We start from the raw sequence: 27,713 nt of genomic DNA, 5'->3' as shown, positions 1-27,713 counted from the left end.
ATGTAGATAATGTAAGAAATACACTTCGATGACTTGAGAAGTAACCAATTGTATATCCTAGAAGTTCTCTCTGAGCCACTCAACGGCAGCCTTGAACGCGCCTTCCTTTCCAATTTTCACCTCGGGCTTGTTGACGTCTCCGCGATTGGAGAAACCATGTTCGCAACCTGCCCAGAACTCGCGCTTGTAACCAGGAACGAACTTGCCCTTGAGCACTTCGTCTGCCTTGGCCTGGAACTCGGGTGGGAACATCTGATCGACCTCGCAAGAGTTGATAAGGAGAGGCGCCTTAGACTCGGCTGCGTATCTCTGCAAGTGGCGTTAATCCTTCAAGCTTCCGGGCGAACATCGGACAGAGATGGAGATGTACCTCAAGGTCCTCTGGGTTCTTAAGTAGGGAGGGGTGGTTGACGACGGTGACCTTGGTGATATTCTCGAAGGCAAGGTCAAATGCATAGCGTCCTAACAGTAAGTTTCATTCAGTACGCTGCTCAGTTTCTGCACAAAACGAACTGACCACCAAAGCAGAAGCCGATAGCGGCGAGGCTATCCACGCCCTGCTCTTTGAGCCCGAATATCACCTTGTCAAGAGTGGGACGTGTTTGAGCAGGGCCATGACGGGGGAGCCATTCTTGGATGGGGAATGTGCCTTTCTGCGTGTGACTGTTAGTTGCAAGTCCTTCGGCGCTAAATGTAACAAGCCAAGACTCACCGCCATTTCATCAGCGGGCACGGCTTCTCCGTTCAAATAGTCGGGTATGATGGTCTGAGAAGAAGTACAATCGATTAGTGCGTTATTGCGAGGTAGTGCTAATTTCGCGTGCATGCCTTGAAACCGTTGCGCGCGAAGTCGTCGGCCAGGAGCTATCCTCGCCAAACGAACAATGAGCGACGGGAGAGTTAATGGATGAGAGTATGTATGCACACCTTGCTGTTGTTCAAGGGAATGCCGAAGATGTCTGGAAGGAACAGAAGAACCTTGTTCTTCAGGTACTCGCCGGTGGGGGTAGAGATGTAGCACTCGACATCGGCAATAGTATCGATCTTGCCTGGATGCAATGTCGCCGGTCAGTACTGAGCGTGCTAGCATGAGTAGCTCTATAGCTCCGCACCCTCTGGATGGCCTGCATGACGAACCCCTGAAACGCACTTATCGCAGAGAGACATGATTTGGAGACTCGAAGGTACGGGAAGATGTAGGGCTGAAGACAGTGAGACCGAGCGAGTCGAATGAGGGCTATGATGGCGAGCATGGGTACAAGAATGCTGCCCTTATATACGCGTAGCTGGGGTCGGTGGGCTTTGAAAGCAACATTATCACCACTGACGAAGATTGGGCAAGAGGAAAAGGGCACAAGGTCCAATGGCGCGCTCGCGGCTTCCGTCGTCGGGCCACGTCACGTGCATCACCCGAGGACGCGTCCCGCGAATATTGACGCGGGAGCAAACAACACAGCCTTTTCTTTGTCACCATCATCGCGTTAACACGTCGGAGATCTGTGTGGGTCAAAAACACTACGGGCAAACGCCGATATTACCTGCCAGAATATCGATCAAGAATCCATCAAGGTGCAAAAATCTGCCAACTGGTTTTTTCCCGAGGAAAATCCATTGCAAAAGTTATCCTATCAGATTGCCTGATACGGATTAAGTGCCTCCGAGCCCCCGCCAAATGGCTGAGCCATCAATTCTATTTTTCCTTCTCCGGTGAATTCTCTGATGAATTTTCCTTCTCCGTGAAAATTGATTAGCGAACTTTTGCTTTTCGATAGATTTCTGAAATGATATTCTCGGAGGTAATGACGGCATTTGCCCCAAGTGAAAGTGAGTGGTAGTTTCGCATCAGCCACTGCTGCTTGTCTCCGCTGCGTTCGGCGAAATCAAAGAAAACGCCGTAGGGTGTGGCTACTGGTAACTGCGCAAGACTTGTCATGCACACCTCAAATCAATCCAGGTTCTCCTGGCAATCAGCTCCCCAGCTTCTTGGAGTGCTCTTGCTGATCACAAGAGTGTTCAACGATTTTCACTACAGTAGTCCAGGAGCTTGGCTTCTGGGACACAGTATCCAGCTGTATCTTGGAGTTTTGGCAGGTACAATGATGAAATAAATAACATACAGACAACATGGTATATCTCGACCGACAACCTTATATCAACCCAGGGACAAGCCAATACCTTACCCTCGCCGCATAATCATCCCAGACCTTTCCAAAGTGCTTCCTCAAGAACTGATCCTCGGCAGAGAGCCGCCTGGCCAGCATCGACCACGCCATCAGCATCAACGACGGCCACACAACCGCTAAACCAAGACGCAGCGGCTCGAGCGCCTGCGCACCGCGGACCCACGAGCCCGGCGTAGCGTGTAGCATGAGCATGCCCGTGCAGCTCGCGAAGAACGCGGTGTACCCCGGGTGACGCACGATCGCGTACGGCCCGTCGGTGACGAGCTTGTGGTCCGGCCGGAGCGCGAGCTGGAAGGTGAAGTGCTTCCCGAGCGTGCGGTAGCACCATTTGCGGGCGAGTCCGCCGAGCACGGCGAGGGCGGCCCCCGCGAGGGCTAGGCGCGGGGGCTCCGACCAGAGGGAGGTGGGGCTGTAGCCGAGGAACTCGAGAACGCGCGTCGACTCGGCAGAGGGGTAGTGGAGTGCGAGCACAATTGCGACCTCCGCCAGCGCGGGGATGGCGAGTAGGTTCTGTTAGAAGAACACAAACAGGTCAGTCAGGTATTGATAAGACGCCTTGCAAACTGTTAAACGCACTTTCAGAGTTGGTGGACATAGGCTATTCAGTGTTACATCTAACGTCGGCTTCTCGATCGCGTCGACGTCCGATTTCGGGGCATTGGGTGCTGGGTTGGACAGCGAAACCCTGAATGCATAGTAGGATGTGAGGTGCAAACCCAACTTGAGCCACGACATGGTAAAGGGGGCGTTTCTTCGTCGCTTAGCAAACTCATGCGGGGTTTTGTAGGGCACGCAAAGGGTCGCCCGCCAATGTTTCAGGTCTGTCGGTCCATTCATTCCACATCAAAAGATCAAGCTTCTTCTCGCATTGTGGGACGCGAACTTTCTTGTTGTTAATGAAGCGCCCGGTCAGAGAGCGGAATTGGCCACGGAGAAGACAATACCACCGAGACATTCACACCAACTGTCCAGATTCGACGCCAAGATACTTGTCACAACTTCAACACATATCCAGAGCATTTTTGCGGTGAAGGGCTTCGGTCCTCCTGAAGTCCCCTTGTCAACCTATAAGCTGATTATGGTCAGCAAATACACTCAGAGTCCTCACCCGCTCTTGCAACATTCGTCTTCACCTGCCAGGGATTATCTTTGACCCGGCCTATCAAATCATGCGTGCTGAACGTGTATTCCTAGCTTGCCATACTAGACCATGTTGCGCATGACAACTCTTGCGTTTGTGTGAGAACGCATCTGCGATGCCCCGGACTCGAGCTGTCTACTTGGGGCCGATGAGGACCCTTTTCTGATCCGAATACAGTTCACTCGAGGACTAGAAAACGGCTTAGAACGTGAATGATGCAGAATGACGTCTCGGTAGACTTAGCCGCGGGTATGGTCATGCGTGGAGAACTTGCAATGATGGCACGTCATCTAATGATCAACATAAGATCCCTTTCGTTAATTAAAGCCTTGCTAACAGCTGCTTCGATCGTCCAGAGACTCGGATCCGGCTAGCATCTTGACCCTGGGTTTGCCCACCCGAGGCTGCGAACGGGTATACGGCCTGCTTGGCTGACTCTACGTGAAAACATACTACCAAGGTTTACAGTTCCGCCCTACCCGCCGCCTGTGTCAAATGTAATTGTCCGAATCTCTTAAAGGCCGATGCGTGATGCAGGTCAAAGTACGACAATTGAGCCGGGCTTACGTAGTTGTACCTGGACTAGCGCGCCCAAAAGTCCACCAACACTAGGGACCCGGCGATACATATGTTGCCGTACAATGTCCTGCGATATACACCTGTGCATCACTTGCATTCTTCATGTTGCATAGTCAAGCCACAGGCACACTTCATTCGTGTGCAAGGGCGGTGTCGTTCACCACCTTGCGTACTTAAACAGTTCATATCGCTGTCCAGCATCTGAAACCCCTTCTCGGCTCTTCAGCTGCTAGCCAACAATGTTCATAATCAAACTCACCCTCGCCATCACCCTCGCAGGGGCGGTATCAGCCCAGAGCTGCCCTAGTATTCCCCTGTGCTGCAAAGCCGTGTACGACACTCCGACGAGCAGCGCCAACAGCACACTCAGCAGTGATGGCATCTCGCCGCCGAGCGCGGAGTTCGTGTTCCCCTTCGCGACGGGTTGCATCCCTATCGAGGACCCTCCCGCTCTGTACATCCTAGAGTGGCGAGTTTTCCTGATCTCGCCTCGAAGATGGAGTGCCGGCGCTGATGAGAGGACTATCATCTAGCGATGCGCCGGATGTGCTCGAGTGCTGCCAGACTAAAGGTGAGCACTGAAAATGTGATGACGTTACCATAGTGCCGACCAGGGAACTCAGAGGTGAATGGGGTCGCATTCGGGTGCGAAACGCTGCCGTACGGTACGACTTAGGGATGTGCCAGTGGAGAAGTATTGGGCCAAAAGGTTTGATATAAGATAATGAGGATACACGGAGGTTGCATCAGGCCGAGTATACGGGTACAGACGACGTAAGATATGCAGTAATCGGTTATGAGCTCGAGAGGTTTAGCGTTGTACACGTAGAGCACCATTTCAAAACTGATAGAGCCCTAAGAATAGCCAAGAGGGAAGACGACGTGGTCGCCGAGACGGACCATGTAAATGCGGTCATCGCGGTTAATGACAGACGTGGAACCAGGTCCGAAGCGAGGATGGGAGAATACCGCAGTCCGTAGATGCTGATGCTGAGGTGCCACCTTGAAGATTAACGTACGGTATAAGGAGACACAACGGCGCTCGTGAAGTGAATAGCTCACGTACCTCGTCATTGTGTGCTCGCTGAAGCTCTCGGACGGGCTCAGGGAGAAATCGAGCGTCGGCGCTCCTCACCGGGTACAACATCGTAGGTTCCGCATCCCCGTCGGTGACATCATCTGAGAAATCTAGGAGCATTTGGTGGACTTCGAGGGCCTCGAGATCGTCCTTGTGAGTTTCAGCTTGCTGGGCCTTGCGCTGGCAATGCGCTTTTCTCACCCTTCTCCGCTTGATCGCTGCGCGGGACTGGCTGAGAAGCTGTAGAGAAAGTTTGTCGCGATCTTTTGGGCCTGTGCGCGCGGTAGTGGTGCCATCAATAGTTGGTCGTAGGCGTGATGCATCGTCCAAGGAATGAGGGAGGAGCCATATGACGTACCGTTGTATGGAGAATTTTCGAGTGTCGATGATGCGAGTCGACCCTTTGTAGTCACTGTCATGTCGAAGAACCTCGGGGATTGAAGTTAAAGAGGCAGATCGACGAGAGCAAGCAAGTAGGAAATGACAGTGAGCGAGAGTAGGTCCGGCAGTCTACTCCACGACGCTAGAGGGAGATCTGTTTCGGGCTGCCCATAGCCAGTTGCCAGGGACAGAGAAAGGAAGAGCGAGCCATTGCAATTCAGTCCAGCGGTCTGAAGTGGTATGCAAGTGCTTGTTGCCCAAACCCAAGGACCTAGTAGCTGTCAAACTTGGGCGCCTGCTCGCGATAAGCAGACCTTATGATATCGGGTGTGGCTGCTGCTGGCGGAAGGCTGAAGAAGGATTTGGAAGGGTGAATCTTTTGCAAGACCGCAGGATGACTCGACGGCCGGAGCAGTGTGTCAGCGGCGAGGGGAACCACGTCAGCATGAGAAAGGTGCTCCCAAGTCCGGCCAAAGTCTGACGTCGGGGAGCGTCGGGGCGAGCTTTCCAAGCGCATGCGGAAATCCGATGCCAAATCTTGCCAAATCATATGTACCATATGGACGTGAGCTTGTTCGCCAGGGGAGCAAGGGGAAGCCGACAAGGCAATTTTGCTCAAAAGGCCCGGCGGTTCCCAGCTTTCCTCGGTCATCTCGCATCCTTCTCGCTTTCCCTCCCTTCGCCCGCCGCTGTGATCTCACGCGCTCCAAGATAAACAGAATAGACGCAAGGAGCCGATCCAATCCCCTTAGCAGCGGTTCGAGCGCCATGGAATCAGAAAAGCCCTCCTCTTCTCCCTCAGCCATGACCACCTCCCTCCCCGAAGTCATCGATGAGACACCTGGTCCCATGGCAGACCTCTATGGAGACGAGTACCACGATCCGGTCTACCATGAAAAGGCAAAGATACTCAATCGGGCCATTCAGGAGATCGGAATGGGCAGGTATCAGGTGAGTCGCCCCGCATACACCCACCCGATAGCCCTCTAACGGTTTGTTGTAGTGGTATCTCTTCGTTGTCGCTGGTTTCGGCTGGTTTGCGTAAGTGCAGGACACACTCGTTCCCCAAGTCACGCCATCTCTGACGCCCTTTACAGCGACAGCGTCTGGCCACTCCTCAGCGGCCTAATCCTCACACCTGTCGTCAACGAATTCAAGTTTACGAGTCCCTTTCTCTCTCTCGCTTCCAACATCGGTCTTTTGGGTGGTGCTGTCTTCTGGGGTCTAGGATGCGATATCTGGGGCCGCCGCTGGTCCTTCAACATCACCCTTTTCATTGCGGGCGTCTTTGGTCTCGCTTCCGGCGGATCCCCGAACTTCATCACCCTTGCGGCGTTAATCGCGTGCGTTGGACTTGGTGTTGGAGGTGTGTTTCTCACTGCTTCCCGGCTCTTTTCGGGTCTTGTTTGTGCACATTGTTTGATGCATTTGCTGTTTGCGCCTCATAGGCAACATGCCCGTGGATTCCGCAGTCTTCCTCGATTTCGTCCCCGGGTCTCATCAGTACCTGCTCACCATCCTCTCTGTCTGGTTCACCTTGGGCCAGCTGTTGTCGAGCTTGGTAAGTTCATTTTCGTGCCGCATATACTCAGTGACTGTAACTCTGACGACGTTCCTCTTAGATTGCATGGCCACTGATAACCAACTTCTCCTGCAGTCCCACCCCCGAAAACCCGGCATGTCCGCGCGAGTCCAACATGGGCTGGCGCTACCTCCTCTTCATCCTCGGCGGCCTCACGCTCGTTTTCTGGGCACTCCGCTTCTTCGTCTTCACGCTTCTCGAATCCCCTCGCTTCCTCGTTGGCATCGGGCGCGACGCAGAGGCAGTTGAGGTTATCCGCCAGCTGGCTGCGTTCAACGGGACGGAATGTACCCTCGATGTGCAGGAGCTACAGGCTGTTGGCGCTGTGAAGGCCGCTGCTGGATCGGGTGCGAGTACACCGACAGAGGCAGGCGAATCGGAGATGCCCGTCGTGGAGGTGATTGAAGCGAGGCGGCGCGGTGTGCTGAGCTCGGGGTCGAAGTGGAATACGTCGCACATCAGGGCGTTGTTTGCAACGCCCAAGATGGCGTATAGCACTACGCTGCTTATCGTGCTTTGGGGTAAGCACGTGTATTGTTCGATTTTGTTATCGTGTATCTGATGAAATAACAGGCATCATCGGTCTTGCTTCGACGCTGTACAACAACTTCCTTCCTTATCTGTGCGCTTGTTCTTCCTATCATCCATCTAGCCCTTACTCACCTCGAGTTGTAGGCTTCAGACGCGCGGAGCCGCACTCGGCGATGGCTCTCTGTACATTACCTACCGCAATGTACGTCCACCCTTCTTTACCTTCGCTCACCTCTCAACCGTTATCTTCCACAGCAACTCATCCTCAGCGTCATTGGCGTCCCGGGCGCCTTCCTTGCCGGATGGTCCGTCGAGCTTCCCCGCGTCGGCCGAAAAGGAACACTAGCGATCTCAGCGGGCGAGTGTCTTTTCTTCTCCCCTTTTCTTTCTCCCCTTTCTTCGCCCTCACCGTCCCTGCCCGTCGACGTGCACGCCAATAGTAGTTGACCATTTGCATGACAAACGTTGAAGTACTATTGGCGTGCGCGTCGGCGTTACCCGTTGCCTTCCTTCGTTTCTTCAGTTTCGTTGTTGTCGTTATCATTAGGGTTTCGCGAAATTGTCAGCATTTTACTCAACGACCTCTCGCGTGATCCAGGGCTCACCGGCGCGTTCCTCCTCGCGACAACGACGGCGCGCACGTCGAACGCGCTGCTCGGGTGGAACTGCGGATACGTGTTCTTTAGCAATGTGCGTCTCCTCCCCCCTCCGTCCTTTCTGGTGTTAACACGCATGAAATAGATTATGTATGGTGTCCTGTACGCCATCTCGCCCGAGATCTTCCCCGCCAAGGACCGTGGCACCGGCAATGGTCTCACGTCGACCGCGACGCGGGTGTTTGGCGTGATTGCGCCGATCATCGCGCTGTATGCCAACCTGACGACTTCTGTTCCGGTTTATATTGCGGGCGGGCTGATCGTCTTTGCGGGCCTCTTGGCGATGTTGATACCGTATGAGCCGAGGGGGCATGTGTCTATCTGAGAGTTATGTTGCGTCGGGGTCGGGTGGAGATTAGTGCGTTATGGAGATTGTATAGGGTTGTGCGTTGTTTTATTTCAAGGTTGTGGAGGATGTTTTCGCATTTGCTAGGATCCGTGCTACGATTCATGACCTCGTACTTACAGCTGTGATGCTGTTATAGATGCTAATAGAGATGTGTACACCACAAGTGTAGACTGGCATACTGCGGGAGCGAGATGAAGGCGGATCTCCGAGTTGAGTTCATGGTGCACTAAGGTATATTTGCAGCTGACATACACATGAAGTAATAATAAGAGAAGGCTGCACCGGAATGCGGCATATACTAAGTATCATGGGGAGTAGGCCATGCAGGTGTGTTGTCAGAGTAAAGTCGGCGTGACGTGAGGTCGTCCCATTCGCGTTGTGCATTTATAGGGTATGTGGACGGAGTGCTCACGGGGAGGCTAGAAGCGATAGCTGCCTCATTTTGTGGTGCGTCACGGTTGGCGCCGTACTCGCTGGTCATAACAAGAACAGGGCTGGTGGGTGATATTCTCATTGGACTACCAGTCGTCGAGGCAATCAATGCTGGGTTTCGAGAGTGTGGCAGGCTTCGACAGATTTGCATCGGAGAACCGCTGGCACTACCGCCACTCAGCGAGACGTTCGTGGTGCCAGCACTAGTCGACCGATGTCTTGTAGCAGGGTTATCTGTGTCCCGAAGAACCACGGGAGAGTCGGATAATATCTCTTCTAAGGTGTAGTCAAGGTCGTGGTCGTCCGCATCCGGGTCTTGATATCCCCCGGCGTGTCCTCGGGGAAGGCGGGTCGTTAGGAATGTTTCCGTCAAGGCGCAACAGGCTGTATATGTGGCTATCATCGACCCCAGCCAGCTAGAGGCATCGCCCCTGCCGCATGGACAAATGCCTCCAGGTCCCTTGAGTATCTCATACCCGCTATTAATAGTCGAGGAGCTGTCGAGACATATCGTTTGGTACTGTGAGCGACAAGCGGACACAATGATTAGCACGCGCAAGTATGATTTCTCCAGATTCTCTGTAACGTACGATCAGTCCAGGATAATGTTTGAGTGTCTTGCAGTTTTTGTGAGACCTGTCCCGCAGCGTAGATATGCCTATTTACCATCACGTTTCACATGAACTTTTGAAAATCGAAACATGATGGGGTGCGCTAACCATGGATATGAATCACTTGGTCAACCGTCTCAAAGTCGAGAAGACGCGATTCTTGCTCCATTATGGCAATACATTTGCTGTTCCTGACCTGAGAACGGTGCGAATCAATGTACTTCGTGCGACTTACGTCGAACAATCCTCTTGTGGGAAATAGGTGGAGATGATGTTTCTACGTAGATGTGACGATTTGAGCGGGACCTCCTGCTTATTTTTCCAATATAAAAACGCACATTACCGGACGTTCTTCCCGGTCCTTGCCATAACAAGCGTTGAAATCAGGATAGTATATTTTGGAGGCGGCCTCAACATTGACGTGCTCACGCCACTCCAGAGTGGCGCTTAGCAACGCAGCTGCTTCTTCCACGTTCAATCTCCTGTCGAACAAAGGTCAATCGACACGTCAAAGATTTTGGGAGACACAGATGTCCGCTTGCTAGTAAAGTTCAGAAGAGCTCACTTTTCTCGCAGAAACTTCATCAACACTACGCTTATTCTCGCATCCCGTCTCATAATAGAAGGGTGAACAACTATTCCCCAAAGATTGACCGGGTTCTGGCGAGTTTTCGGACTCAGAGGAAATGCATCCCGAAGGATTTGAGGCAGTCGGAGCTGATGTAAATTGTCAATGTTTTCAGAGACGAAGTCAGAAACACGTACACGTAGCTTTCTAAGAGCGATCCACTCATGCTTACTGAAACTCCTCGTCAAAGTGTTTTGGGGCTCGTAGTAGTCAATGGGGATGGGTTGTACGATATCTTCAAGGCTACCGTAGAGTTGACTCATGGAGTGGTACCACCGTAGGTCACTGGTGACAATGATAGTACCGATAGGCAATGTGTTATCCTGGACGATGTAATCAAGAGACAAGATAAAACACATAGCAAGTTGAAGTCCATCACTTGGATAACCTTCAACACCGTGATCGATGCCGTCTAAGACCATTGACAAGGGCTTTCTTGCTCTCCATACATGACTAACCGCCCTTAGAGGTTGAATGATGAGCTTCTCTAGTTGGTCTTTAGGTGATTTCTCCAAATAAAGCAGTGCGGGGTCATCTGAGATGGCTTTTGTTATCATTTCCTGAACACGATGATGCTGAAGTCCTAGCTGATACGCCAAGGTGTGGAACACATGATCGAGATTGTTTCGCTTTTGTTGTTTCTGATCGAAGAAAAAGGTACCAGCTAGTCTTTCTTCAGCTCGGAAGTCGTCTGCAAGCGTATGCGCTAGAGCCGATTTCCCCGCGCCGGGCTCGCCGATAATCCACACGATTTTTCGATCTCCAGTTTCAATACGGGTCCTTATTGTTTCAAGGACATCATCTCTAGTGCCTGGAGGGCATGTGAAGTGCGGCTGACGTTGGTTGGAGTCGTAAGTAGCACCATGAGCACATTTCCGAGCTAGCTTTTCCCAGTTGTTTCCGCTTCTGGTGCCTGGGGGTGGGGAGAACGTTTCTATTTGTAGCACACTGGGACAGGGTCAGAAACAGGACGTACCCATTCGGCTGTATGATATTGGGGTATCGAGTGATGCAGCTAAGCGCAATACAATGCTTTAGTAGATAGTAGAGTTCATGAGCATGCTTGCACCTAAAGGAGAGCTCGAAGGTATACGTGTTTCTAGTGGATCAGTATCAGGCTCAAGCGCTTAAGCTCAAGCCTAGTAGAGTGCACAGGAACTTTGATCACGAGGTTGCTACCGGCCATAGATACCGGGCCGCGTGTATACTTCATCCGAGCGACGGGATCGGCTCGTTGCAAGCTGTTGCAAGGTAGATGCTCAAACGGGCCGAACAAAGGCCGAACTTCGAGTCAGCACCGTCAGAAAACCACATACCAGTGTTTTTGCGAGAAAGTCTCAACCAGTGCTTCGAGTGAGGCAAATCAACTCCCGGGAAATAACTATATGGGTACACTTATAAAGTACAGAGAGTACCTCGGGGAACACATTGAGAGTTTATATTTTGTTCATTTCATGGCGTATGTAGCTGAGAGGAGTAAGTTTTACGACGCTATTGCTTGTATTCGAGTCTGCGGCGTACATTCGGTCGTAAAATACAAACGGCCCTTCTGGTGGTTATTCAAACGTATGTCTGGAGAAGGCCGCTCTTGCGGATTCTTCGTCGTTTATTGAGTGAATTACCGTATTGCTGCGACGAACAGGAATTCTAAGCATAAGGATTCCTCAGTTATTTCACGGTAGTTTTGATGCAAAAACTCAAATGAAAATTGTATCGAACTCATCGTTTGGTTACACGGTATTCACGGGACTACTGTACGCACTCATCTTTGCTGAGCACATTGAACCGCGGCGCATCTCCTGAATTATAGTACCTTAAGGCATGAGTTCGTGCAGCCTGTATCGTCCAGATGCTACATGGAAATACATGTAACCCTCCTTGAAGCTCTTATAAGCTTCGTATGCTTGCTTTTCGCTGGCAAGAACATTTAAAGCCTGACTATTAGCATGTATAGTCTCATCACAAATGTCTCGAAAGGCCGAAATCTTGCTGACTCCATGAGCAGCTGCTCTTCGGGATATGTAATTTGACGTATCATTCGAAAGCTCCTCTTTGTAGAAAGACAGGACGTCACTGCATGACACTCAGCATCGATATTCGTGGAGACTAATGAGTGGCTTGATTAACATATTTAGCGGCATTAATCATAACCATCATGTCTGGAATTGCTTGGATGTACCTCGTGACAGGTACATTAGGCGGGAATATCAGGATGGCGTATGCCAATGGTGCACCGGTCATGCTTCGCAGAAAGTACGGGTACGACTGTGCGTCTTTGACTCTTTGGGTGGCTAAAGTAGTATCCATTTTCAAGAAGGGTCGAAAGAAAATGGACGAATATAACACACCTCGATGGCTTTGTACTCGTCTTCAAGCACACTGCCAATTACGAAGTCGAACATAGAGGCCGTGAACATCGCAGCTTGCGCGGGCGGATACACGCTCCCTACATCTCTGAGTATCGTCGCTGTAAACTCGAGTTCGGCATCTGCCTGTGCCTCGCCCTTGATAAACTTTTCCGGGAAAGTGCGGACGCTGTCAGCTTGCGCCTGGCTAACATCGTCGATGTACGTCGCGACACATGTCAGCACCGCAATATATACGAGGGCCTTGCTGTCTTGTATATGTGCATATGCCTGCTGTGCGATTACGGCGCCATTTACCAGGGAAGACGCCATCTTCGATGCTGAGACGTTGGGGCAGCCTTTTTCGGCGGCATAATCGTTGCATTCCTTCAGAAAAACGGGGTCCATATTCAGCGTGGCCAATGACGGATAGAGCACGTCAAATTCGCGGAAAATCTTTGTATAGACTTCACGAATGACCTAAGGATATAATCAGCGTTTTCGAAGAGGAAATGAGTCCCCTCGCACTGACCGCGATATCAGCTGAAGCTAATTTGTAAGAGGAGGGATGATCAGTCTTTGCGCCTTGCATGGTCAGTGAGAGAGGAGTGGCAAGAGACTCTGCTGATACTCGATAGCGCATAAATTCAACCTTTATACCTCCAACAAGCGCTCGCGTGTATCTTGATAGCACGGATGAAAGTTACGGAATAGCTGTTGGTCCAAGTCGCCGCTACTTAACAGGCGGTAGCCGAGATAGCGAAGAAACTCGGAAGCCGGAGGAAAAAATCTTGCTTGGCTGTTATATTTCCAAGGGCCTGCTGATGAAGGTCAAAGCTCCACCGACGTGCTGCTCTTTGGACCGTGAGCCAACGATTGAACTCGCATTTTCCAAAACAGGCGTGTAGAGAGTGTTGTAAAATGAAGCATGCTGCCCAAGATAGCACCACAGAATTGTTGATACCAGGGAGAGAGAACGTGCATTCTCTTCCCGAGCTTGGTTATGGTTCACCCCGTAGCGCTCAGAGCGAAATGGCGTCCACACGACCATCATTGAAAACAACGTACAATAGGTTTAATCAAGAGCTTGCACATGGCAATTTGAATTGAGGTATTTCGGAGATTCTGCTCCACCATTGGAAATGCCAAATGCAACGAAGTGGCGTGAAAATGAGCGCCTGTTTAAGACATATGAGTCCCCGAAAAGCACACAGCATAACGCGGTTATCTCGAACACCAGTTCTGAACATTCATAAGGCGCTCCTATTCCAGAAGGAGTGTTTTAGAGATCCTTGAATGATAAGAACACGAGGATGAAAGTTAAGCATCGTGTATAAAATAGAGGATGAATACCATGCCCAATGACGCGAATTGTCTGGATAATCGTTCGAACGTAAATGCGCAATCCCAGACGTACAGCGTTCCTTAACAGTGCAACCATCAGCAAGTACGAGAGAAATACATAGTCGTTTTGCGGACGAAGACCTTAAGCGAGATGAAAAGGTGATGCATGATGACGGGCGCTTATATGAGCATTTGCATACTACAGTCCCTGGAAGGTAAACTAAGATATAAATAAAATGCATCAGCTCCCATACCGCGACTCAGCGCCTACCTGAGCTAGTTGGTGGCACAGTCGGTTGTTCGTTGTTCGTTGCAAGGTTGGCACCTGCGACCGAATATCACCGGCACTCTAACGACTCTGATCTCGGAGCATTGATGCCTTCTCGTGCCTGAATCACGTCGGACCATCGCCAACGCATAGTCAATAATCCTTTCGTTACTCAACAGCTGAAATAAAGTGACTGTAATAATGTCAACTTCGAGTACTGTTGCGGTGCTAGGGAGCCACGCGCATCAGCGCGCTGAATGGATCGACCATCACCATCAATCCTATTCATCCAACAGAGTCAGAAACAATATAAAACAAACACAGCTGTCACTGCAGCGCCCTACCTAGCTCTCTCAGCTACCTCACTATAGCCCACCATACCCGCCCAGATGCCTTCTCTCGTCCGTACCCTCGCCGTCGCCCTCCTAGTCACCTCGACGGCCTATGCCTGCGACAGTATTCCGCTGTGCTGCGCGACCATGTACGACGGACCTTCCCCTGAGGCCACCCAGGCCATCCAGAAGGCGGGCGTCCCGAGCTCGGACATCGTCTACCCCATCGGCGTCGGCTGTATCCCGACCGAGAACCCGCCTGCTACTTACATTCTGACTTGGTGAGTATTCTCAGTCAATTTCTGGAGCGATACTGATGCTTGGGGCCGCTGCGTAGCAACTCGCCAGACACGAAGGCGTGCTGTGATAGTTCTCGTGAGTGGCTACCTTTTCTTTGCTGTGGGCAGAGGACTGAGGTCCACGATTGTTTTCTATAGTGCAAAACGGGCTTGCGTACAATTGCACGGCCATGAACTGAGGTGTTATGGTCTGACGGTGAACTGGGACGAGGGGAAGAATGACGATGTTAATGGGTAACTTGATGCAATGGACAAACAATATATTATGATATTCACCGAATCTTGAGAATAAGTAGTGCAACCGTTTTCTGTCATGGATAAGCTCGATTGTTAACCCAGCTGGTCGAGGGATTAGAGGCACCACCTGTGAGGCTCTGTCAACGATAGACTCGCCCTCTGCGATGCCGTCCGAGGTCTGAGGGTCGAGACTAGCTCGAGCGACCATCCTTTTTTAACAATAAGAGGTGCACCACAAGATTTGTATGCGCTTTCCAAAGAAGTCCTGAGGAGACAGCAGCAGTGACTTGTTTTGAACTTTCGAGACAAAGACCGGTGCGTGCTAGGCCGCCTGATTTGGGGAGATAGACGGTCGTTGGTTGTGCAGCCTACGGTCACTTTGCCCAGTCCGAGATCGGTCGGTACGGTATCGTGATCGCCTAGTAAAACAGTTACAAGAGTCCAAGAGTATTTGGCCGTATAGGTGTTGGTGGTGGTGGATCGGAAGCAAGCGTGTATAAGGTAGACTGGCCATGTGATAGTTGTGCTCATGCCCGGGGACGCGTTCTCCGCTGTCGCCGCACGGCTCTAGCGCGTCCACAATAGCATTCACTTACCCAGAGCCAGTGCTTCCTAACTTTTTCTGTTCTCAGCCCTCGTCGGTGGTAGGTTTATACTTGAGTTGTAAGACAGACAAGCCTCAAAGATGCCACGACGCGCTCGAGTGCATTATGCACCGATCAAATCCTCGCTCGTCAACCTTCCCATCTCCATCTACGGTCCTCTCTTGGAGCGAAATGTCGTACGTCTTGAATCCTACTTCTCTCATTCGTTTCTTTTACATAACAAGAACTCCGCTAGCGTCCGCAATCTCTTGCCATACACCTCTCCCCCTCGCCTTCCCCCGCCTCCAAATCCCAGTCCCAGTCCCAGTCCAAGAACCCCAATGGCGTCTACGTCGGATGGACAGGCATGCCCTCCGCTTCATCCCTCGCGCACTTCCAGTCTCAAGCAGCTGCATCGGGTGACGACCGCGGTCTAGAGACCATCGAGCTTGACCCGCAGTACGCCGTGGCCCTCGGCTTCGCGCAGGACGATGTCGTCGAGGTTGGCCTCATCCATGATCTCTCGCCTGCGAAGCGCGTCGGCACTGTGCCTGTTGGCGTAGATGACTGGGAGATCATCGAGATTCATGCAGCGCACCTTGAGACAGCGTTATTGTCTCAGGTGCGCGTCGCGTCTGTTGGGCAGGAGGTGGATGTTTGGGTGCAGGGACGGACGAGGGTGCGGTTGAGAGTCGGTACGTGTTCTACGTAGTATTACTGGTTGTATGCGCTGACTTTCTATGCTTTCATAGAGTCTATTGATCCGCCACCACCCTCCCGTTCACCTGCTGCTCTGCTGAGTACCGATACCGAAGTCTCTGTCGCTCCTCTCTCCCGTAACGCCGCCAAGAAGCCTAAGCCCAAGGCCGTGTCTCAGCCAGATGGCAAAGGGGATGAGAACAAGTCCAAAGGGAAGGAAGACACAGCGAAGAAACACCCTCCTCAAATCCTTCGCATACTACCCTTGCGTCTCATCCCCGCTCTTGGCTCACCCACGACCCCAGAAGCATCTGCTTCTACAGGCCCGCGAATACCCCAACCTCTTCACCCGACGATTCCCTCCACCCCCTCAGCACCGATAGACGCATACATCTCACCGCACACCCTCGCCGACTTACTCGCGTGTGACTATCCGCCCCCACGCGAGTGCATCCGGATTACGTGGAAAATCCTCATCGGTCCTGAGCCGCCTGCTGACTCGGCGAAAGACGGTAAAGGGAAGGACGCTGCAGGGGCTGGGGAGAAGGAAAGCGAGCCAGTCGAGAAAGTCCTGAAGCCAACGGCCGAGGGCGAACGCGGGAGAAAGGCGACACGGAAGGAAGCGAAAGACAGGGGTGCATTGGAGGAGGGCGTGTGGGTGGCTGCGACGCACGATGTGATCCCGAGTCATGTTGTGTTTCTGGGGCCGCTGGAGGGTGAGATGGAGGAGTGGGATTTGCTTCAGTGCGTATATGCTTCGTATATTCACTTCGTCATTCATTTCTCATCCTCGTTCTGCAGCGCAACTGCAACAGGCGACCGTGTACCGCTCCCCGACCTCCCACCACCGTCCACTGCACCGTCTTCGCCCCACCTGAACGGCATAGTGAAACCCAACGGCATCACTTCACCCACGCCCTCAGTCCGGACACCACCGCCCGACGGACTCGCGAGGATCGCGTCGGAGCATGGGTTGATCGGCGTTGATGAGCAGCTGCGTGACTGCTTCGAGACGGCCATGGCGTGTCTTGCATTAGGCGCTTCGACGAGCAAACGCATGCGCGGAGGTGCGCCCTTCCCCAGTCGTCCGCTGTTATAGTGCGGTAAAGGGCGCTGACGAACGAGGGTGAATAGTGCCGGGCATGCTCATCACCGGCCGCGCTGGCACGGGCAAGACGAGTTTTGCGAACGCTGTTGCGAGAGCAGTGCAAGAGGACGGGCGGACGTTGGCTTGTGCGTTTATCTTCCGCCCCGTTTATCTTCTCGGGTTGTGATTGACATAGGATGCAGACGTGCATAAGATCGATTTGGAGGCGTATGCGTCAAAGCCGGTGAAGGCACTAAAAGAACTGTTCCACTACGCGTACGCAAAGGTGGCGTGGCATCGCCCGGCCGTGCTTGTGTTTGAGAATGTGGATAAGGTCATGGGTGCTGAGAAGGAGGTGAGTTTTTCTTAGCCACACCTTCCTTTGCTCTCCATCATGCAGTCCCCCCTTCGTCCGCACCCTCTTCCGCGATTCATCATCATATAATACTATGTCTCTATCCCACATTCCTGAGCAAGTGCGACTGACAATCTCACTCGCAGAACGAAGACTCCTTCCGGACACGCAACATCACCGAGCTCTTCGTCGCCCAGTTCAGCAGCACCGCACGGCAGTTCGCGCCCGACACGCGCGGGATCGTCATGCTCGCGACGGCACAGAGCCACGCGGGCGTGCACCCGCTCCTAAGCACGAAGCACCTCTGGCGCGGCGTGTGGGCGCTCATGCCGCCCGGGCGGGACGCGCGGAAGGCTGTGAGCCTCTTCTCTTCTCTTCCCTTTCCTCCGCCCTCTCTGGGACAGTAAGCTGACGCGAGGGTGCCTCGCTGGGTGATGGTAGATCATCTCGAGTCTGATCGAGAAGCGGCTGAAGCACGCGCCGAGTCTGAGGCAGGACGAGCAGGATCCGCCGAACGTGTCGTTGGTGGCGTCGGCGACGGAGGGGTTTGCGCCTGCGGATCTGGATGATCTGGTGGGCAGGGCGGTGCATCAGGCTGCGATGCGTGCTGTGGCGGTGCGTGCGGAGGTGGCTGGTGATGTCGTTAATGGGGTCGGAAATGGGCGGGAGGGCAAAGGGAAGGGTGTAGATGGTGCGAAGGTGAATGGGAGCGCTGAGGTTGCGACCAAGGTACGCTTTAACCGCCCAGAGGGTGTGGAGGCGCCGTGGGCTAATATCGGAAAGCAGACGCCAGGAACGGCGCTGAGCGCCGCGGACTTTGTCAGCGCGCAGAAAGATTTTGTCCCGCTCTCGCTGCGCGACGTGCCGCTGCAGAAGTCCGATGTCGAGTGGGCGGACGTCGGCGGGCTGGGAAAGACGAAGCGCGTGCTGCGCGAGACGATCGAGTGGCCGACCAAGTACGCGGTCGTGTTCAGGCAGTCGCCGCTCAGGCTGCGGAGCGGGTGCGTTCCTCCTTTCCCTCTCCCGTTCTCACTTCAGCGCAGCTGCTTACGGTGTTTTGGTTACCTGATTGTGAAGGATCATGCTCTACGGCTACCCCGGGTGCGGCAAGACGATGCTCGCGAGCGCCGTCGCGAAGGAATGCGGGCTCAATTTTATCAGCGTCAAGGGCCCCGAGTTGCTCAACAAGTACATCGGCGCGTCTGAGCAGTCTGTCAGGGATATATTTGAGCGCGCGACGTCGGCGAAGCCGTGCGTGCTGTTCTTTGACGAGTTTGATTCGATTGCGCCGAAGCGGTGCGTTTCATGTTCGCTCGTGAGCTGAAATGAAGCGGGGCTGATTTTTGGATTGATGGGTTTTAGAGGGCACGACAGCACGGGTGTGACGGACCGGGTGGTGAACCAGATGTTGACGCAGATGGATGGGGCAGAGGGGTTGGAAGGTGTTTATGTGCTTGCTGCTACGAGGTACGCTACTAACATTATGAACATACTGTATTATGTTGACTATACTCAAGTCGACCGGACCTCATCGACCCTGCGCTCCTCCGGCCCGGACGTTTAGACAAGTCCCTCTTGTGCGATATGCCCGACGAATCCGACCGTAAAGAGGCAAGTCCTTCGCTCCTCAGCCTTGTAGCTTCGCGATTAACCTCCTCGGTCGTTTACCCTGCCTCATACTGCAGATCCTGGAAGCTGTCAGCCGCAAAGTGGCTACCGACGCCTCGGTCGACCTTGGCGAGATCGCGGCGCAGACGGAGGGATACTCAGGCGCGGACCTGCAGGCGCTCGTGTACAACGCGCATCTCGCCGTCGTGCACGCTGCGATTGCCGAGCAGCCCAAGGTGTCGAGGTCGGCTGGGGCTGGGGACAAGCCTGCGCTCAAGTTCGTCAAGATGGGAGGGAAGGACGGTGGGAGTGCCGGAGTGAAGATGTCGAAGGCGGATGAGCGGGTTATTCAGGATAGGGTGAGCTGGGCGTCCTTCGGTGGCAAGTGCTCAAAGCCGTGCTAACGTCTCCATCAGCTCGAACGCATCAGGGCGGCCTCGAGGGGCGAGCAGATGGGGAAGAAGGTCGCTGTTGCGTCTGGGGCAGCCGCTAGGCAGGTGAGGACATGCCTTTTTCAGAACAGAGGAGACGTGTTCATGATCATATGGTGATGTAGCATGAAGTATCACAAGCTCATCTGCTCGAGGCACTCAAGACGACACGGCCGTCTGTCGCTTTCGAGGAGCAGGCGCGTCTGCGGAGAATGTGAGCGTTTGGTTTTCGATGCGAAGACATGCTGGGCTGATGGGGGTGCAGATATCAGGAGTTCACGTCTGAGCGAGGAGGGAAGCTGCCTGCGCCGCCAACGGAGCAGGGGGTGGGAAGCCGATCATCTTTGATGTAAAAAGCGGTGACACGCCGCAGCCTGCATGCAGTTTCAGGCTGAGAATGAACCCGAAGCGGTGGCCCTCTGCGCGTGTTGCCCTTGGCCCTCTTCGAACGCACGAGCAGTCTGGGTTGATCGATTGTCGAGACGCGAGAGGGAGTGGATATATCTAGTCTTATCGTATTGTGTTGAAGATGAGAGATGCATCAGGAGGTCGTCGGCTGAGCGGGACGAGCCGCTTAGAGTTGTTTGCGGGGTCCGGTGCTGGTTGCCGGGGACCCCGAAACGTGGGATCTCCTGGTTTATTAACGACCAGCATCACATACCAGACATCCTCGACACACCAGTTTTTTTTCGTTTTGTTTTTTATATTATTACAACTATGGGCACATCCAAGAAACAGCAGCAGAGGAGCGTACGACAGACAGCACCAAGTGAGTTTTGTCTCTGTCCAGTGTCGAGCTGGTCGTGTCTCTTGCTCGAACGGAACAGCTCGTTGATCTCTGCATCGCTACTCAGCCCGGTCGCGCATGACAAGATCCAAGGGCAAAGTCAGCACTTTTCTCCGCTCCATGCATCCCCTCCAACCGAGACGTGTGTGTACTGACCGCGCTGTGTGGTGCACTTGTGTTGTTGCAGGCCGTAGGAATTAGCGACCCCGCCCAGAACACACAGCAGCTGACGGCCCAACTCCGCTCGATGGGGCTCTACCCCGCTCACACGGTCGGCGACGGCAACTGTCTCTTCCGCGCCCTCTCAGACCAGCTCTACGGCACACCCTCATACCACCTCCAGCTGCGCAAGGAAATATGCGACTGGATCGAGGGGCATGCACAGCGGTATGAGCCGTTTTGCGAGGACGAGCGGGGACTGGCTGCACATTTGCGGTGTATGAGGGAACAAGGTTCGTCTCGCATTACGTAACATTTTACGTTTTACGCTCTTCTTCCCTTCCTTATCTCCACCCTGCCCTCGCCCTCGTGCAATAAACGCTGGACTAACCGCCCAACGCAGGGACCTATGGTGGCCACCTCGAGTTGTCGTCATTCTCGCATCTGAAACGGCGAGATGTCAAGGTCATCCAGCCCGGTCTCGTTTACGTCATCGAGTGGGCGGCTGGCGGGGACATTGTCGCCGCCGCGGAGGACTCCAGCGATTCAAAACCCAAGTCGAAGAGGAAGCATCAGCAGGAAGGCGGGGACGAGGACATGATGGCCGAGACGGGGCCCGTATACGTCGCGTGCGTCATCGCTCCTCGACAACTCTTCTCTTCCTAGGCTAACAATGGGGTGTTCACCGATATAGATACCACGACTGGGAACACTTTTCGTCGATTCGGAATCTGCGCGGCCCACATACGGGCCTGCCGCAGGTGGTCGAGATGGCTCTCGAGGCCGAATCATCAATATCAGTAGCATCGTCCCCACGGATGAAGCCGCCATCTGTTGCCAAGGCACGACGCGAGGCGAAGGCGGAGTCGCGAGTCCTCAAGCGGACGCAGAATGGGCGTTTTGCAAAGAAGAGCGTCAAGGAGAAAAAGGCAGCCAAGGTCGTCGAGGTTGAGCAGGAGGAGAGCACCATGGCAACGCCCGCACAAATCCCGCTCCCTGATTCTCGCTCGCCCTCACCACTCTCATCACTATCGTCGTCCTCGTCACCCCATTCCTCCCGCGTCGACATGCTGGAGCCCGCCGCTGTCTCCCTTGTGCGGGAGGCGACGCTCCTTGCAGACACACTCCGCTCACATCGCTCCCCCAAGCGCTCGTTCGACGAGTCGTCGTCGGGAGCGTCCACCACCGAAAGCGTGGCCAAGCGGACACGGAGCTCGCGGAAAGCGGCTGTTCGTCCCCCAGATGAGGAAGTCGCCTGCGACGGTGATCAAGACCACGACCAGGACAACGACGACCCGCCAACACCTGGCCTGTCGACGCCCGACTCCTCGGCGGCGTCGACTCGCTCATCGTCCGTTGCATCGTCAATACCCACCCCACCTGCCCGAGCCTCACCTCCCACAGAGCCGGAGCCCGATCATCAGCGCACGCTCACGAAGCGCGAGCGGAAAGCCCTCGGGCTGCCTCGGCCGCGAGCGGCGCTCGTCGCGAAGCGGACAGGCGCCGGGAAGATCGTTATTCCTGGTGGACGGTATAAGCGGAGCGCTGGCACCGCTTCGAAGCCGGTGTCGGTGGACATGTCGAAGGGCGATGAAGATGAAGGGGACGAAGAAGAGGACGGGGAGTGGTTGAGGAATGGGACGGGGAGGGTGGATGTGAGGGGGTTTAGGGAGCTGAGGATTTGAAGACGGCTGCCATTCTGGTCTGGCCACCCCGTCTTCTGACGGTTACCACCCTCGTCGCCACCACCGCCTGTCCCTCACGTACTGGGCTTGCCCATGCCATGTCACCTCATCATGGCCTGTTGCACTCGATCACCTTTTACCAGTCACGACCCACGTCACGACCTCATGATCTCCATTCCTATTTATTTCTCTGCGATTCTTCATCCACGCCTCATGGACACCATGGACCTTCTGCATTATCGCACCCCTCTCTCGTTCTTCCATCCATTCATGTACACGGACAGCACATCTAGAGCATTCTTCCCTCTTCCCCAATCATTCTCCTGCATATCCTCGCTTTCATCGATGACGACCCCTTTACGCACGCATGGCATATACTTCCTGCAATCCACCCCGCTTCATACCTCGCGTAATTCCTGCCATCTTTCTTCAACATCAACATCAACATCAACTTCAGCTTGGGCCCTTGCCGCAAGCCCATGTGCATATTTCTTTCCGCCCTGCTTGCCTTAATATTGGACGTTCTTGCTCGGTAGTCCTGCGGGCACCAGGGTGGTGTGTCTCTTTGTACACGAGCTTTGGATTTGGGCTTTGGCGGATTTGGCGGGGCGTTACCCGGTTGTACATACGGGTGTATCTTGATTTTCTTTTACTGTGACGAGACATTGTAGCATCGTTGCATGCATTCTGCACGGCACGACATCCCTCTGTACCTTATTGCGCATGGTCCCGGTGCACGTTATTTATTCAATGTATACAATCGCAACCAACTCCGAAAGTGAAACCTTCTCGTGGACAATGAAGACGGGACAATATGCCTGGTAGGAGGGGAACCTCAGAGCTGCAGCGTAACATTGTGCGTCCCGCCCTGCAACTCTAACAACCCCACATTACCCTGTACACTCCGCCCATCCACAACCGCCGCCGTCGCGTTCGCCACAGCGACCGTCCCACTCGTGCCCTCCGGCGTCCGCACGACGATGGACACGCTCCGCCCGTCGCCCGCCATCGTCCACTGCACGCCGAACGCGCCGAGCGGGGTCTCGAAGCCGCCCTGCGCGGCGGGGAGGCCGCTGAAGTGCGGCGCGACGGACCAGGTGGTGCCTTGTGGTGCTGTGAGCGTGAGTCCGAGGACGTAGAAGGTGAGCGCGGAGGTGGGGCCGGTGGACCAGCCGTGTGAGTGGGAGGTGTATGCGGGGTCTGTGTGAACGGGTTAGCTGTTGGAAGTCGGAGAAGGGAAAGGAAAGAGGGAAGGAGCGAGGACGGACCGTAGTTGTACCCGTCTTGCGAGCGGTAGCTGCGGGCGAAGCGTCAGCCTGTCACTAGGGTAAAGGAACACCATGGTCATGCGAAGACATACTACAGCGAGCCGTTGGTCGTGAACCCCTCCAGCAGCGTCGACTGCACGCTGACGTTCGTGTACAGCATGTACCCCCACTCGCGGCGCAGCAGGTCCATCGCCGTGGCGTCGTTGCCCGCCGCGAAGTGCGCCTGCAGCTCGAAGCCGCTGATGAACGGGCTGATCGTGTCCGGCAGCTCCGGCGCGACCGGCCCGAGCGCGACCCAGTTCTTCTTCAGGTTCGCGCTGATGGTTTGCGCTTGGGCGGCGGACTGCGTGAGGTTGAAGAGGACGGCGAAGGAATTGGCGTCTTGCGGTGTGAGCAGCGTTGTTTCGTTGTCGCGGTACAGGCCGGCGTCGACGAGCCAGAAGGCGTTGTTGAATGTGGATTTGAGCGCGGAGGCGTTGGAGCTGTAGGCGGAGGCGAGGGATGTGTCGTTTATGTAGGTTGCGAGGGCTGTGCTCGTGATGAGGAGCTACACGAAATTTATGAGTGGGTTATGCCTTTAAGAACGAGGCGGATGAGTGTACCCTGTACAGGATCGCATTCGCCTCGGCGTTGTGCCCGCCTTGGCCGAACCGTCCCCAGTCACGCAGACCAGTAACATTTAGAAGTCCCGTGTCGTCGACCTTGCTCTCAATGTAGGCGACTGCGCGGGTGTAGTTCGTCCACACCGTCGAGAACCACTCCGTATCGCCCGTGTAGAGGTAGTAGTTGTATGTGCCGATAAGCGTCCACATGAGGTATGTGTCTGAGCCAGTTTGGCTCAGCGGTGGGCCTGCAAGCAAATCATTCAGTAAACGGAGCTCGTCACTAAATACGAGGAGAGAGCGGCTGACCTGACTCGGGAAGAGCACCGGTCGTTGGATCCTGCGCCGCGAACATGGTGGAGAGCGCGTTCCTGGGAGGGACGAGGTCGTTTGTAGTGACGAAGGCGGATGGGACGGCTATGCCCATGTCACCTGGCCATACGGCTCTGGAAAACGTCGGTTTAGTGTATGAGACGCTCTTATTCATTTGACGAATGGTGCTTACCTGTCGCGTTTTGCGCCGTCAACGATGATAGGACCAGCGACGCCAAGAGTCGCGTTGTTGGCCCAGCCTGATAGTCTGGGGTGAGCCAAGAGAGTAGATGAATGAAAAGGTCCCCGTACCACTAGAAACAAAGGGCACCTGTCTTCCAGTATCGAGCGGAACAACGTTTGTTTGGACGGTGTATCCACCCGCGTACCACACTTGAACGGCCACGTTAGCCGGATGTCCCCATCGATCGTCACCGAAGGGCAGCTCACATTTGGTCAAGAAATCACTATCTTCAGACTCCGGATCTTTCGCGTAGAAGTACCCCGCGTACTCGGTCATGTTCTCGGTAGCAGGCGAGAACGAGATCTCGCACGACACGTTGGAGATCGTCACTGGCGCGTCGTCGTGGCTCACGATGGTCAGGTATCGGTACCCACCGCGGAGCATGTACCTCGGCTGAGTCCAGTATCCCTCGGAAATAGGCGCAGTCACATTCATGACGCCGTCATACTTGGTTGTAGCATCGGGATAAGACGAGTCATCTGACGCGTCGGGGCGGATGAAGAGGGGCGACTCGGTAAATGCGAGGGAGATGGAAGAGGTGGAGGAGACATTTTCGAAGTTGAGGGATACCCATCCACCGACCTGTTCATGCCAAGTAGTCGTAAATCAAACCGAGGCTAAGGAAGAGCTACACTGGGCACACACCTCTTTGCCAAAGTCAAGAGCCACCCACGCGCCGTTGCCGTTCAGTGTAGCATTCCCCACTGCTGCCTCCGATTCTGGCGAGGAAGTAAGGCCCTCAGCATTCAAAACCAAGCCTTCGCTCTTGTAGACAGATGTTGGGTAGACAGTCCTCGATGTAGGCGCGAGATTGAACGCATCCCAGGGGCCGCTAGGTGCTGCTCCTAAGACTAACGTTGCGGTAGTAAGTAGCCAGAGCGTCACTACTGTCAATGAGAGCGACATAGTATTGTGAGTAATCTCGCTCGAACTTACTGCGCTCATATACTCACCGTTAGCCGTGCTGCATGGTCATGGGATGGGAGGAACAAGGGACGCGCTCGTCATGTCTTCCAAAACCCCGAGAGTGCGCATACCGTTCTCCTCCCGCCGCCGCGGGCCGGCTGTTCCGCCGCTTCTCAGCCGCGACTTGTCTCACCGTCATCGTCTGACTTGGTCATGCGTCTGGACAACCTTCCTCTGGATTTCACGTTTACTGTGGAGAAGCTGTCTGAAGCCAATGGTAATCCATAAACATCCTTCTGAAGCGGATTCCCAGCACGTCGCTCCTTGCCTCGCTCAATAACAATCAAATAACAATGCAGACGAACCCCGGCGGTCTCGGGCGGTGGTAGCGAGTTCCGTTGAATGCAGAACAGATCATCTGCATGACTCTTTTTGTTTCAATATAGCACATAACCCCATAGGAGCCCACCCAGATTTTCGCTTCAGCATGATTGCTAGAAGGCAGACCACAGGTATGCAGACACGTCATAAAAGAATAGTATATTACACGGTGCGTCAAATTGTGAAAGCACTTGTCCGTCTACCTAATCAAAGAAATCAACTGTGATATTCAGCAATCGGATAGTTAACTTCTTATCGTTACGAAGATGTAGGATCGTTACTTTTTCACCTTCTACGATGAGTTCTAGAGGTTCGTACCAATTCTCGTTGGGTCTGTATCGCGGAGGCAGCCAGCAGATCCTACGCTTCCTTTTTCGAAGCCAACCTTGCATATCTACGCAAAGGTCAGACCACGACAGCGTGTCATAGGAAGTATCTGGGCCACTGTTATCATCATGTTCATATGAATATTCCGTTTCCGTTTTCATGGAGCCAGTCGTGTCCGCTTTCAGGTTCATAGCGTGCCAGCCATGAAGATCCGTCCAAAAGTAAAGTCGCGTGAAGCTGGGATTGTAATAGAGCTGGCTATAGAATGGGTTGAGAGATGATTTCATTGGGCAGGACGCGATTGTAGAAGCCGTAGCCGTAGCGACTCGCCACTGGAGACGGTGAAGGGAAGCTTCGTCGGATTTGCTACACCAAAAATCGACGCCATGCTGGTCGACGCAGGTAATCTGGCAAAATACCGATGGTACCCACGCATTGCTATTGTACGGAGGACAGAATTGCGCGATTTGGGTGGTTTCGCCACCATTCAAAGAGCACAAAACGATCATGCACTGATCGTCCGGGCTTCCATTTAGCCGGAGTGCTACCATGGATTCGTCTTCGGAGAAGTGGACTTGTTCGATAGTACACATCGGGTGTGGAATCTTCAATACTGAAACGAGGTACCCCAGCCGAGAGTGCCACAGCTGGAGCTGATCCTGATGGCCGCAAGGTTGCATCACAAAGTAAGTGGACTTCGGAGAAAAAAGCCCAACCCATGTATGTAGTGGAGCCAGAGGAAACTCATCGTCGACAGTGGACGTGTCGATGGAAATTTGGCAAAGGAACTCCTCAGCGGTTGCGAAATCGCAGCTCATAAGGACACAATGGTCGCCAGCGTGAGATACATAGGCTCTCAGGCTTGCGTCTCCTGAGGCGCAGACTGAATACTTAGCTCGATCATGTATTGGGGCTACCGAGTCTGGTTCTTGTGTGGAGCAGCGGAGGGTAGCATGAGCGAGATCCACGATATCGAACTGGTCTTGCTTATTTCTTTGTACGCCATACCAATCTTCGTGTTCGTATTTCCAGAGACTCTTGCTTGGTGAGCGGACATTCAAGTGAACGCCAGCGATTCTGTCCCCGATCTTCACTCCTATAGCGATGCCTTCCCATTTGATCCATTTAGCATTTACTTCGGATATGGCCTGATAATCTGGAGAGGAAGAAAGGGGAAACGGGGACGGGGAGGCCATTAGTGACGTCTGGTTCGAGGACTCGCTATGCACTTGTCTTGAAGTTAGTGGCTCTGAGCCACTGGCAGTGTTAGACCAGTAAGGTCCCCGGCGTCGGCCTTCGACG

General features: G+C 53.9%; 11 protein-coding genes across 11 annotated transcripts; 4 read left to right on the top strand and 7 right to left on the bottom strand.

The window, feature by feature from the left end:
- Positions 1 to 57: 57 nt before the first annotated feature.
- CONPUDRAFT_93655 (alpha beta-hydrolase) lies at positions 58 to 1,167 on the bottom strand (the record flags this gene model as incomplete). The annotated part of the gene is made up of 7 exons (XM_007776728.1): positions 58 to 309; positions 371 to 462; positions 518 to 653; positions 713 to 766; positions 829 to 864; positions 928 to 1,049; positions 1,113 to 1,167. The coding sequence occupies 7 exons, from the start codon at positions 1,165 to 1,167 to the stop codon at positions 58 to 60; spliced, it is 747 nt and encodes a 248-aa protein (XP_007774918.1).
- An 882-nt stretch (positions 1,168 to 2,049) lies between these two features.
- Positions 2,050 to 3,175, bottom strand: CONPUDRAFT_85622 (ICMT-domain-containing protein). Its single transcript, XM_007776727.1, has 2 exons — positions 2,760 to 3,175; positions 2,050 to 2,693 (listed from the first exon to the last, which is right to left on the bottom strand). The coding sequence occupies exons 1-2, from the start codon at positions 2,916 to 2,918 to the stop codon at positions 2,148 to 2,150; spliced, it is 705 nt and encodes a 234-aa protein (XP_007774917.1). The 5' UTR covers positions 2,919 to 3,175; the 3' UTR covers positions 2,050 to 2,147.
- Positions 3,176 to 4,060: 885 nt separating this feature from the next.
- Positions 4,061 to 5,761, bottom strand: CONPUDRAFT_147471 (uncharacterized protein; the record flags this gene model as incomplete). Its single annotated transcript, XM_007776726.1, has 5 exons — positions 5,340 to 5,761; positions 4,970 to 5,253; positions 4,804 to 4,905; positions 4,163 to 4,432; positions 4,061 to 4,132 (listed from the first exon to the last, which is right to left on the bottom strand). Exons 1-5 carry the CDS (start codon positions 5,398 to 5,400, stop codon positions 4,061 to 4,063), a joined length of 789 nt encoding a protein of 262 aa, XP_007774916.1. The 5' UTR covers positions 5,401 to 5,761.
- Positions 5,762 to 6,062: 301 nt separating this feature from the next.
- Positions 6,063 to 8,633, top strand: CONPUDRAFT_85621 (MFS general substrate transporter). Its single transcript, XM_007776725.1, has 10 exons — positions 6,063 to 6,313; positions 6,366 to 6,403; positions 6,460 to 6,728; positions 6,811 to 6,923; positions 6,985 to 7,465; positions 7,518 to 7,566; positions 7,620 to 7,677; positions 7,731 to 7,833; positions 8,074 to 8,165; positions 8,217 to 8,633. The coding sequence occupies exons 1-10, from the start codon at positions 6,167 to 6,169 to the stop codon at positions 8,454 to 8,456; spliced, it is 1,590 nt and encodes a 529-aa protein (XP_007774915.1). The 5' UTR covers positions 6,063 to 6,166; the 3' UTR covers positions 8,457 to 8,633.
- Positions 8,634 to 8,778: 145 nt separating this feature from the next.
- On the bottom strand, positions 8,779 to 10,634 carry CONPUDRAFT_147469 (uncharacterized protein; the record flags this gene model as incomplete). The annotated part of the gene is made up of 7 exons (XM_007776724.1): positions 10,289 to 10,634; positions 10,089 to 10,240; positions 9,862 to 10,005; positions 9,759 to 9,771; positions 9,632 to 9,719; positions 9,503 to 9,570; positions 8,779 to 9,432 (listed from the first exon to the last, which is right to left on the bottom strand). Exons 1-7 carry the CDS (start codon positions 10,571 to 10,573, stop codon positions 8,779 to 8,781), a joined length of 1,404 nt encoding a protein of 467 aa, XP_007774914.1. The 5' UTR covers positions 10,574 to 10,634.
- A 164-nt stretch (positions 10,635 to 10,798) lies between these two features.
- On the bottom strand, positions 10,799 to 11,035 carry CONPUDRAFT_40305 (uncharacterized protein; the record flags this gene model as incomplete). Its single annotated transcript, XM_007776589.1, has 1 exon — positions 10,799 to 11,035. A coding segment is annotated over one exon (237 nt), but the record flags the coding sequence as incomplete, so codon positions are not given.
- Positions 11,036 to 11,965: 930 nt separating this feature from the next.
- CONPUDRAFT_66811 (terpenoid synthase) lies at positions 11,966 to 12,829 on the bottom strand (the record flags this gene model as incomplete). The annotated part of the gene is made up of 3 exons (XM_007776614.1): positions 11,966 to 12,224; positions 12,259 to 12,432; positions 12,498 to 12,829. The coding sequence occupies 3 exons, from the start codon at positions 12,827 to 12,829 to the stop codon at positions 11,966 to 11,968; spliced, it is 765 nt and encodes a 254-aa protein (XP_007774804.1).
- A 1,668-nt stretch (positions 12,830 to 14,497) lies between these two features.
- CONPUDRAFT_159617 (uncharacterized protein) lies at positions 14,498 to 14,918 on the top strand (the record flags this gene model as incomplete). The annotated part of the gene is made up of 3 exons (XM_007776723.1): positions 14,498 to 14,721; positions 14,778 to 14,815; positions 14,878 to 14,918. The coding sequence occupies 3 exons, from the start codon at positions 14,498 to 14,500 to the stop codon at positions 14,916 to 14,918; spliced, it is 303 nt and encodes a 100-aa protein (XP_007774913.1).
- Positions 14,919 to 15,661: 743 nt separating this feature from the next.
- On the top strand, positions 15,662 to 20,093 carry CONPUDRAFT_66738 (AAA-domain-containing protein; the record flags this gene model as incomplete). Its single annotated transcript, XM_007776609.1, has 17 exons — positions 15,662 to 15,757; positions 15,817 to 16,255; positions 16,313 to 16,706; positions 16,863 to 17,082; positions 17,227 to 17,326; positions 17,394 to 17,492; positions 17,550 to 17,701; positions 17,848 to 18,104; positions 18,154 to 18,352; positions 18,485 to 18,702; positions 18,779 to 18,997; positions 19,064 to 19,168; positions 19,219 to 19,336; positions 19,387 to 19,668; positions 19,726 to 19,806; positions 19,866 to 19,954; positions 20,006 to 20,093. The coding sequence occupies 17 exons, from the start codon at positions 15,662 to 15,664 to the stop codon at positions 20,091 to 20,093; spliced, it is 3,156 nt and encodes a 1,051-aa protein (XP_007774799.1).
- A 364-nt stretch (positions 20,094 to 20,457) lies between these two features.
- On the top strand, positions 20,458 to 22,371 carry CONPUDRAFT_93651 (cysteine proteinase; the record flags this gene model as incomplete). Its single annotated transcript, XM_007776722.1, has 5 exons — positions 20,458 to 20,509; positions 20,595 to 20,626; positions 20,715 to 20,979; positions 21,090 to 21,315; positions 21,381 to 22,371. The coding sequence occupies 5 exons, from the start codon at positions 20,458 to 20,460 to the stop codon at positions 22,369 to 22,371; spliced, it is 1,566 nt and encodes a 521-aa protein (XP_007774912.1).
- A 736-nt stretch (positions 22,372 to 23,107) lies between these two features.
- On the bottom strand, positions 23,108 to 25,918 carry CONPUDRAFT_140281 (glycoside hydrolase family 78 protein; the record flags this gene model as incomplete). The annotated part of the gene is made up of 10 exons (XM_007776721.1): positions 23,108 to 23,571; positions 23,640 to 23,668; positions 23,732 to 24,186; positions 24,242 to 24,489; positions 24,551 to 24,687; positions 24,747 to 24,813; positions 24,866 to 24,946; positions 25,004 to 25,379; positions 25,443 to 25,648; positions 25,897 to 25,918. The coding sequence occupies 10 exons, from the start codon at positions 25,916 to 25,918 to the stop codon at positions 23,207 to 23,209; spliced, it is 1,986 nt and encodes a 661-aa protein (XP_007774911.1). The 3' UTR covers positions 23,108 to 23,206.
- Between the last annotated feature and the right edge of the window lie 1,795 nt (positions 25,919 to 27,713).

The sequence above is a fragment of the Coniophora puteana genome (assembly GCF_000271625.1).
Source record: "Coniophora puteana RWD-64-598 SS2 unplaced genomic scaffold CONPUscaffold_18, whole genome shotgun sequence".
NCBI lineage: Eukaryota > Fungi > Basidiomycota > Agaricomycetes > Boletales > Coniophoraceae > Coniophora > Coniophora puteana.
The sequence above is the reverse complement of the archived record's forward strand: the minus strand, read 5'-3'. Positions and strand labels throughout refer to the sequence as shown.

Coding starts and splice junctions, on each gene's coding strand:
- CONPUDRAFT_85621 (XM_007776725.1), top strand. CDS start 6,167: ATGACCACCTCCCTCCCCGAAGTCATCGATGAGACACCTGGTCCCATG. Junction 6,314..6,365: donor TCGGAATGGGCAGGTATCAG/GTGAGTCGCCCC, acceptor GGTTTGTTGTAG/TGGTATCTCTTCGTTGTCGC. Junction 6,924..6,984: donor GCCAGCTGTTGTCGAGCTTG/GTAAGTTCATTT, acceptor CGTTCCTCTTAG/ATTGCATGGCCACTGATAAC.
- CONPUDRAFT_85622 (XM_007776727.1), bottom strand. CDS start 2,918: ATGTCGTGGCTCAAGTTGGGTTTGCACCTCACATCCTACTATGCATTC. Junction 2,694..2,759: donor TATGTCCACCAACTCTGAAA/GTGCGTTTAACA, acceptor TTCTTCTAACAG/AACCTACTCGCCATCCCCGC.